Here is a 10,252-nt window from a genome sequence, read left to right as displayed (position 1 = left end):
GGCGTACAGCCTGACTAATTGAGGGCTTGGGAAAAAAAAAAAAACCCAAAACAGGAAGTTTGGGCCTAGAACCTGCCGAATTGAGGGTTGGAGAAAAAACGTATTAAAAAAACTCAAAAAATTTGGGTTTAGAAGCCGCCCCGCCGTCCCCGGCCCCACCGCCCGCCCCAGCCCCGGTGCCGGCGGCCGCCCCGCCGTTTGTATCGGCCGCACCGGTGGCCGCTCCGCCCGGGGCTCCCCCTGCGCCGGCCCCAGCCCCGACCGCGCAGTCTGCGATCGCTGCCCCGGACATGCCGGGGGATCTGCCGGCCCCAATCCCGGCCGCACGGCCCGCGGCAGCTCCGCCACAAACCCCGCCCGGCCCGGCCCGGCCCGGCCCGGCCGCTCGGGCCGCCCATCCCCTGACCGCTTGTCCCGGGGCTGCTCCGGCCGGCCCCGTCCCGGCCGCTCCGCCCGTGCCGGGAGCATGCGCAGAGACTCCGTGCTCAGGCTCGGCCGCCGCTCGTCCTCTCGGTGGTTCCGGCAGCAGCTCCCGCCTACGCCCCCCCACGCCTGGAGGACTCAGCCCCGGGCCAATCCCCGCCCCCGCCCCGCCCTCTCCGGCAATCCCAGCACCCCCCGCGCTGGGCACCGTTGCCTTGGGAACCGCCGCTCCCTCTGGGCGGGGCCGGTTTCCTTTGAAAGGCCAAATCCCGAGCCCGCGGAGCCACAGCTCGGCCACGGGAAGGGCCTGCGGGACGGGCAGCGCGGGCTTTGGGCAAACTTTCCCCGCTCCTCCCGGAATACAAGTTATACAATATGCGAGTGATCCCTCATTATCAGGGGAAGCTGAAGGTGAACTTGGGGAGGCTGCCATAAAACTTCTGAATTTTCTGGGGGGAAAAGGACTCAGAGTATCAAAGGGGAAACTGCAATTTGTAGAATCTGAAGTGAAATATCTCGGGCACTTAATAAGCAAGGGCAGCCAAAAGCTAAAGCCCGAGAGAATTGCAGGAATTTTATCTTTTCCCCCTCCCTCTTCAAAGAAGGAAATCAGAAATCTACTCGGATTATTGGGATATTGTAGATTATGGATTGAAGGCTATACACAGGCAGTCACATTTTTATATGAAAAATTGACACAGGGAGATAATATAAAGTGGGCCAAGGAAGATGATGATAAATTAGAAGGACTGAAGTCAAAACTGGCCTCAGTGCCAGCCTTGAGCTTTCCCTCATTAGAAAAACCCTTTCATCTGTTTGTGACTGTGGAAAGTGGAGCAGCTCATGGAGTTGTGGCTCAGGAGTGGGGAGGAGGGAAGAGACCAACAGCTCATTGATCAAAGGTGTTGGGCCCAGGGAGCCACGGCTGCCCAGAGTGTGTTCAAGCCACAGCAGCTGCTGCAGTTCTGGTAGAAGAGAGCCCCGAGCACTCCTGGGGGTGAACTAATTGTGTGTGCACCTCATGCAGCCCAAATGTGTTAAACCAGAGAGCTGAAAAACGGGTAACAGAGTCTGGGGTGCTGAAATAGGAAGCAATCCTGATAGACAGTGATGGCTTGACATTAGAAGTAAACAAAAGTTTAAATCCAGCTCAGTTTTTATATGGAGAACCAAAAAGTAACCTAAGACATAATTGTTTAGAAATTACCCAATGCCAAACCAAAATATGGAAAGATCTCAAAGAACAAACCCTCTTAGAAGGAGAAATAATATGTATGGATGGTTCTTCCAGGTGTTTACAAGGAAAAAGAATGTCAGGGTCTGCTTTGGTGGATGGGAAAAACATGCAAACCCTGGAAAAATGAAAATTACCTTCAAACTTGTCCACTCAAACTTGTGAATAATATGGTCTAAAAAGAGCATATCTTTCTAAGCCAGTGAGAAAGGAACCATATATACTGATTCAAGGTATGCTTTTGGGGTAGCACACACCTTTGGAAAAATTTGGGAAGAAAGAGAATTACTTAATTCAAAGGGAAAGGGATTATTGATACATGAAGGACTCACTCTAGAGGTTTCAGAGGCATTAAAACTGCCTGAGGAGATTGCTGTAGTGCATATTAATGGACATCAAAAGGGAATGACCTCGGAAATAAGGGGAAATAATTTGGCAGATCAAGAAGATAAAGATGCAGCAGAGAATGGGATCCAAAGGGTTGTGTTAATTTTGACCTCAAATAAGGAAAAATTAGAAACTCCAGAGTTCAGTGAAACAGAATAAAAGGAATTAAGTAAAATAGGAGGAAAGCCAGATGAATCTGGGAAATGGAAACTTCCTGATGGGAGACAGTTACTTAACAAGCTGCTCAATTGGAAAATATTAGAAAACATGCATCAAAAAACTCATTGGGGTTCCCAAGCTTTGTGTGATCATTTTCTAAGGAATTATGGGTGTATTGGGATTTTTGGATTGGCAAAACAAGTAACTGAAAGATGTATAATCTGCCAAAAGGTAAATAAAAAGGTAATGAGGAAAACAACATTAGGAGGTGGGGAGTTAGCTCTCCGACCATTTCAAAGTGTCCAAATAGATTTTACTGACCTTCCCCAAGTACAGAGATGGAAGTTTTTATTAGTGAAAACAGACCACCTGACTCATTGGGTGGAGGCTGTTCCCACTGTCAGAGCCACAGCCAATGTGGGATGTAAAACCCTTTTGGAACAAATTATTCCCAGGGATGGAATGGTTAATAGGATAGACTCGGACAGAGGAACACATTTCATGTCAAAAATCTTACAGCAAATAGTTCAAGCCTTGGGAATAAAATGGGAATTACACACCCCATGGCACCCACAGAGTTCAGGCTGGGTAGAGGGAATGAACCAAACTTTAAAGAGAACTTTAACTAAATTAATAATTGAAACCCAAATGTCGTGGGTAAAATGCCAACCTTTGGCTTTATTGAGGGTTCAGACCCAACCCAGGTCAGACCTGGGAGTGTCACCTCATGAGATGATGTTTGGGTTGCCCTTTCTGACCACCCAACATGACACAGCCACCTCTGACCTCGGGGAAATGGGTGTTAAGAAATATGTCAACACAATTGCAAAAACCCCTGAAAATTAACAGTTAAAAGGGATAATCCCACAAACCACACCTTTAGACTTTAAAATCCACAACATCCATCCAGGGGAGTGTGTACTGGTGAAAACATGGAAAGAACAATCTTTAACTCCAGGATGGGAAGGTCCTTTCCAGGCATTGCTGAGCCTGAGGCTGTGACCCGGAGCAGGGAACGAGGGGGGATCCAGCCAGCAGCACCAAAGGACCCCTGGAGGAACCGAAGGAATGGACTGTAACATCCAAACCAGGGGACACCAAATTGACTCTTCAGTGGGGACTGGGGGGTGATGAACTGGGAGGACCCGAATGATCCAAGGGAGGTACAAAGAATCAAACCTAACTGGGAAATAAGGCCAAGCTTCTATCAGTGGTTTCTAGTGCAGCCTGGACAAGTTCTGACACCTCTGATACTCTCCTGTCAGGGTTCACAAACACATGCAGGGAACCTGATGGTTCGTTTTAAGGATCTCAGAGTGCAAAAGACACAGCGGGGGACAACTCAGTTTACTTAAACAAAAATGCACCTTTATTTAGTGCCAACAAATGCAATAGCGGGGAGAGAAAATAAAGAATAGTGAGAAAGAGAGAGAAAGAGGGGAAGGGGATTATAGCTACCAATGTGGAGGGACGAGTCCTCGAGGCTCAGAGATGCCCATAGACGTGATCTTCTCCAGTGGGGTGATCACAAAAGTGAGCGGGGTCTGCAGAGGTTTTATAGGTTGGTCAAGGCGGGGACCAAAGTGAGGGCACAGAGCCAAAGGGACCAAAGTGAGGGCACAGAGCTGTTGGGAAAGATGAATCAGGGAAACCTGATAAATATGATTGCTTAGCAAAAGATTCTGAAAATATGAAACCTATCATCAAAATAAAAATGGAAGCTCACTTTGAGCTGTAGGATACCGAGCCTCAGTTACTACATCACCTGAAAACAACAGCCTGGGCAGCTGAAGGAGAATCCCTTTGGATTGAACAATCCCCTACTGCTGGCTGAGGCATCCAAAGGTCAATGTAGCAAAACAGAAAAGTCTGAAGAGTAGTTTTAGAGTTTAAAATATAACACATGGTAATGTAGTAGTTCTCACAGGCTGTGTGTAGATTCTATAGGATTTTGTGTCTTGTATTGGTTGGTCACTGTAAATTAGAATATTCATCACAAAAGGAGATAGAATGGATTGTGACCAGGGCCCTTTCTACCCACGGCCCCTGCAATAAACCCACATAGAAATTGGGGATTTCTACTCAAAATCTCAGCAAAACTGAGGATGTCTACCCAAAATCCCAGCAAAACTGAGGATGTCTACCCAAAATCCCAGGAAATTGGGGAATATCTACTCAAAATCCTGGGACGATTGAGGATTTAGTCTCAAAATCTGAAGAGACTGCAGATTTCTTGGTAAAATCCTGGGGAAATCAGGGATTTCTTGGCGGAATCCCGGGAAAATTGGAGATTTCTGCTCAAAATCCCAGAAACTGGGGATTTCTACTTAAAATCCCAGGAAATCGGACATTTTTACCGGACATTCTGGGAAAATCAGCGATCCTAGCTTAAAAATCTGGGAAATTGGGGATTTCTACTCAAAATCCTGGGGAAAATGAAGTTGATGACACAGAGAGTCCCAAAATCCTGGGAAATTTGGGTTTAGACACTCCCAGACCTCCAAAATCCTGGGACTGGGGGAATTTGGGAGGAGCCAGAGCCCAAAATCGTGGGAAGAAAGAGGAACTTTCAGGTCCCTGAGCACAGAAAAATTCTAGATAAAAATGATGTAAGAATGCCCAGTTCCCCAGATTTTGGGTACAGGGGGTTTGGACATGCCCAGCCCACCAAATTGGGAATTTCTGCTCAAAATCCTGGGAAAAATTGGGGATTTCTACTCAAAATCTGACAAAATTGAAGATTTCTACTTAAAATCCTAGAAAATCAGGGATTTCTCATCCAGATCCTGGGGAAATTGGATATTTCTGCTCAAAATCCTAGGAAATGGGATATATATTTTAAAGCCCAGTAAATTTGCAATTTCTACTGAAAATCCTGGGAAAATCAATTATTCTGGCTTTAAAACGTGGGGAAAATGGGGATTTCTACTTAAAATCCCAGGAAACTGGGGATTTCTATTCAAGATCCTGGGGAAAATCAAGTTGATGACACAGAGAGACTCAAAATCCTGGGAAATTGGGGTTTAGACACTCCCAGACCTCCAAAACCCCGGGACTGGGGGAATTTGGAAGGACCCAGACCTCAAAATCGTGGGAAGAAAGAGGAAGTGTGAGCTCCCTGAGCTCCAAAAATTCTAGATAAAAAGGACATAAGAATGCCCAGTTCCCCAAATTTTGGGTACAGGGGGGTTTGGGCACACCCAGACGCCAAAAATCCTGGAAAACCGGGATTTAGGAACTTCCAGACTCCAAAAATCCAGGAAAATGGGAATTTGGGCACACCTGGGGGCCCAAAAATCTCTTGGAAAAAAGAGCTTTGGAAATGGACAGTTTCCCAAATTTTGGGTCCAGGGGGTGGGGACACGCCCCGCTTCCCAAAATCCCGGGAACAGGGTTTGGACAAGCCCCGGAAATCCTTGGAATAGGAGCGTTTGGAAATTGCCAGAGCCCCAAAATTCTGGAAAAAGAGGAACTCGGCCCCACCCAACCCCCAAAATCTCGGAAAACGGGGAAAACCCCGGGATAAAAAAAACAACTCAGGACAACGCCCTTCCCAAAAATACCCCTAAAATCACTCCAAAAAAGGGCAGGACGCCCTTAACCCCCTCCATCCCCACATTCCCACAGATCCCAGGAACCCCAAATCCCAACCCCGCGGCTCCAGGACCCCCCAAACCCCACCTTGGACCCCCCAAATTCCGGGCAGGGTCAGGGCCAGCAGCAGCAGCAGCAGCCAGGGGAGGCTCCGCGCTCCATCCATGGCTCCTCGGGATCCCGGGAAATTGGGAAGGGCCGGTGCCGGTGCCAGAAAAGCGGCGGGAACTGGGGGGAGCGGGAGTGGGGGAGCAGCGCCCCAAAAAGCGCTCAACCAATGGGAGCGCGGCGTCGCTGCGGGTCGGGACTTGCCGGAAAAAAAAATAAAAAAAAGGTCGCCCTGAAAAATTCTAGCCAATCAGAGTTCTTATTGCTGGTGACTCATTAGTTGCTGGGTAGATCCTCTAAAAAACGGGTCGGAAACAGAACCCGCGAATCAGAGCGCGCAATAAACACCTCCAGCCAATCAGAGCGTGCTCCAAATAAGCCCCAGCCAATGAAACTCCGTCCAAAAACCACGCCCGACCAATCAGAGAGCCCGTGGCTGATGACCCCGCGCTGCTCCGCGTTATTACTCTCAGTTCAGCTCTGCTGCTTTGGGGCTGGCGGCCCCTCCCGGCGCTGGCCATGGGGCGAGGGGCGGCAGCCGGGGCCGTACTGGGGGCACTGGTGGTGCTGGGAGCGGCCCCGGCTGCGGGCGCGGAGCTCTCGGGTGAGCGGGGGGGACACGCGGGAAAAAGGGAAAGCTCGGAATGGGAGCGGGGGAGGAGGAGGAGGGGACCCCCGAAAGGAACAGCAGGAAGGGGTTGAGGGTCAGGGGAAGGTGAGGGAGGGGTGGGAGAGGGTGGGCAAGTGGGGAAAATGAGAGGGCGAGACCACAAAAGCGATTTAGGTGACGGCTGGAGGTGGGAGGGGAGGGGATGTGAAAGGGGAAATGGGGGAAGGGTGTTACAGAGGAAGCGGCAGCGCGGGCAGGAGGGTCCCGGGGAGGCCGTGGGGCACAGGGGGTGCGGGGTGGGGATCCGGGGTGGCCCCGGAGCTCTGGGGGTGCTGGGGGGGCACCCCCTGACCTGTGTCCTGCACACCCAGGGGTGTTCCAGTGGATTAGTAAGCACGAATGTCATTTCATTAACGGCACGGAGAAGGTGAGGTTGGTGGATACGTACATCTACAACCGGGAGCCGGCCTTCCACTTCGACAGCGCCGTGGGGCACTACGTGGGGGACACACTCTATGGGGAGGAACACGCCCGGTACAGGAACAGCCACCCCGAAGTGATGGAGAGTGCGCGGACTGCGGTGGACTGGTACCGCCGGCGCAACTACGAGGTGTCCGCCCCGTTCCTCCTGGAGCGCAGGGGTGAGCGTGGGGCAGAGCGTGTCCCCTCGGGCCCTGCCCTGGCAGTGACCCTGGAGCCCCTCAAAACCTCCCTGGGAATCACCCCAGAGCCCTCAGCCCTCCTTGGGCCCATCCCCGGGGCCTCCTGTCCCTCCAGGGACTCCTGTTCTCTCCCAGTCCATCCCAGTCTCTCCCGGCGTGTCCATCCCGGCGCGGAGCTGACGCCTCACAGCCAATCAGGGCACGCGTCTCTCTGATGACTCATCTGTTGCCAGGCAGACCCGCAGTGCCCAGTGCCCCGCGCTGGACTCGCCTCCCAGTGCCGCGCGCTTCATTCCCAGTTCATCCCAGTCCATTCCCAGTCCCTCCCAGTCCAATAGCAGTTCTTCCCAGTCTTTCCCAGTTTATTCCCAGTTAATACACAGTACAGTGCCAGACGTTGACCCCCTCTCCCAGTGCCCCCCATCCCCTCCCATCTCTGTCATTGCCACCCCAGTGTCCCCCAGTCTCTCCCTGTCTATTCCCAATCCACTCCCTGTCCCTCCCAGTCCATTCCCAGCCCCTCCCAAGCCCACACCGCCCCTCCCCTCTCTCTCCCAGTGGCTCCCAGCTGATCCCAGTGTGTCCCCGCTCTCTCCCAGTGCCCCCCAGCGTTTCCATCTCGCTGCTGCCCTCCAGCTCGCAGGGCGGCAGTGCCAGAGGCCTGCTCTGCTCCGTGATGGATTTCTACCCCGGCCACATCCAGGTGAGGTGGTTCGAGGGCCAGCAGGAGCTGTCGGGCCAGGTGGTGGCCACCGACGTGGTCCCCAACGGGGACTGGAGCCACCAGCTGCTGGTGCTGCTGGAAACGCCGCCCCGGCGCGGGCTCAGCTCCACGTGCCAGGTGGAGCACGTCAGCCTGGAGCAGCCCCTGAGGCGCCACTGGGGTACGGGGGAGCCACTGGCCGGGCTGGCAGAGGCACTGGCGTGTGCTGGGAGCGAGTGGGAGGGAACTGGAGAGATCCTGGTTGAACCTGGGAGAGGGGCTGGGGGCTGTGGAAGGGCTGAGCAGGAGTCGGGAGGATGCTGGGGAGGGGGGTGTGGGGTCCCGGGGGTGCTGGTGGGCGCCGGGAGGGAGTTTAGGGGCGGCGGGTGGAAGTGGGAGGGATTGGAGTGAGGCTGGGGGGGCTGGGAGGAGCTGGGGGATGGGCAAGCGGGGCTGGGGCTGAGGTCGGTTGTGCTGGGAAGAGACTGGGAGGGGTGTGGGGGAGCGGTGGAGGGGCTGGGAAGGGACTGGGAGAGGGTTTGGGGGGGTCGTGGGGTGGTGGGGGGCGAGCGGTTTGGGGCTGTGGGCTGGTGAGAGGGGCCAGGAGGGGCTTTGGTGGGCGGTGGGGAGGCCGGGAAGGGATTGGGAGGAGGTTTTGAGGGCTCCTGGGTGTGCTGGGGGAGACTAAGAGGGAGGCTGGAGGGGCTCGGGGTGCAGGTGAGAGATTTGTGGGGGTCCTGACCCCTCTGGACCCCCCAGAGATGCCGCCGGACGCCGCCCGCAGCAAGATGCTGACGGGGATCGGGGGCTTGGTGTTGGGCTCGGTGTTCCTGGCACTGGGGCTGGGCCTCTGCCTGTGCAAGAAGGTGAGGGGGGGTGCCGGGGGTCGTGTCCCCCCTCCCCCAGAGCGTGTGTGCCCCCCCCGGGGCCCCCCAGCCCGGTGTCACCCCCTTTTCTCTGCCCACAGAGCTCCTGAGCCGCCGGCGGCCGCAGCCCCTCCTCGTGGCCTCGGGTCCGGCCGGGACCCCCCGCTCCGTCCCCGAGATGATTTTGGGGGCCTCGTGTGTCCCCCCAGCCCGTGCCCAGAGCCGTCCCTGTGTCCCTGCCCGGCTGCTCCCAGTGTTCCCAATAAAGCTTTGAAGTTTGCCCTGGTCTCGGGGAGCAGCTGCCCCAGAACCTCCCCCAGGGTCTCCCAGCACAGCCAGAGCCGCTGGTCCTGGGGTCCCCAAAGCCCTCAGCAAGCCCCATGTCCTTCCCAGGAACCCTCAACTCCCTCAAACCCAGCATCCCCCACAGCCCCTGCAAGTTCCCCCCATGGCACCGGCCATGGCCATGTCCCCACATGTCACTGGCCATGTCCCACCCTGTCCTCACCCATGGTTGTCTCCCCACCACATTCCCATCCCTGTCATTGTCCCCCACACCTCCATCTGTGCCCGTGTCCCCACAAATGGCCATGTCCCCCTTCCATTTCCATGTGTCCGTCCCCATGTCACTCTCCATGTCTATGTCCCACCATGTCTATGTCCCCCCACCATCCCAACCATGTCTTAGTTCAATGTCTCTGTTTTTACCCCTGTTGGATATTTCAAAGGCATGAAGAGAAATGAAAACCAAATCAAGGCCAAAAGAAAAGGCTTTTTGTCTTCATGCTGGCTGAGGATCCATGTGCTTGAGTAGGAGGGAAGAATCTTTTTTGGAGGGGTTTCCAGCCCACTGTCTCCAAAATCTCAGTCTTGGCCCCATTTCATCACCATTTGGCTGCAGAAGATGCCCTTGGGCAATAGGAAATCTAAATAGTGGAATTCCCGAGACTGGAAATGACCTTTCAAGACCATCCATCCATCAAGTATTCCTTGATGCCAACAGAAGATGGAATCAAATACAAAAGGTTTTCTGGGGTTGAAAGTCAACAAATCCACTCCCCCCAAGGAATTCCCAATGTCCGTCTGTGTCCCAATGGATGTTCCTGCCCCTGTGTTCATCCAGGTGCCCACAGGGAGACAGGAACCAGTGGATCCCCCCCAGCCAGGTGTCTTCCCAACACGGATCACCAGGACCACGGATCACCAGGGCTCTGCCCAACGGGGTCACTGGGGATCATCCAACGCCGATCCTCCCATGGGGGATGGAGCTGGAGCAGCGCATGAAGCTCTTCCCGCACTCGGGGCACTCGCGGGGCTTCCCTTATGGCAGCTCCGCTGGTGTTTGGTCAAGGTAGAGCTCCTGGAGAAGCTCTTCCCACACTCAGGACACTCGTAGGGCCTCTCCCCGGTGTGGATGCGCCGGTGCCTGATGAGGGTGGAGTTGCGCTTGAAGCCCTTCCCACAGTCGGGGCAGCGGAAGGGCCTCTCCTCTGTGTGAATCCGCTG

General features: G+C 54.3%; 1 protein-coding gene across 1 annotated transcript; it reads left to right on the top strand.

The window, feature by feature from the left end:
- Positions 1–6,418: 6,418 nt before the first annotated feature.
- LOC310923776 (class II histocompatibility antigen, B-L beta chain-like) lies at positions 6,419–7,357 on the top strand (the record flags this gene model as incomplete). Its single annotated transcript, XM_083885708.1, has 3 exons — positions 6,419–6,509; positions 6,887–7,156; positions 7,293–7,357. Exons 1-3 carry the CDS (start codon positions 6,425–6,427, stop codon positions 7,355–7,357), a joined length of 420 nt encoding a protein of 139 aa, XP_083741834.1. The 5' UTR covers positions 6,419–6,424.
- Positions 7,358–10,252: the final 2,895 nt, after the last annotated feature.

Source organism: Zosterops lateralis (assembly GCF_965231275.1).
Source record: "Zosterops lateralis genome assembly, contig: HAP1_HAP1_SCAFFOLD_313, whole genome shotgun sequence".
NCBI lineage: Eukaryota > Metazoa > Chordata > Aves > Passeriformes > Zosteropidae > Zosterops > Zosterops lateralis.
Note: the sequence above shows the minus strand (reverse complement) of the source record. Positions and strands in the feature narration are given on the sequence as shown.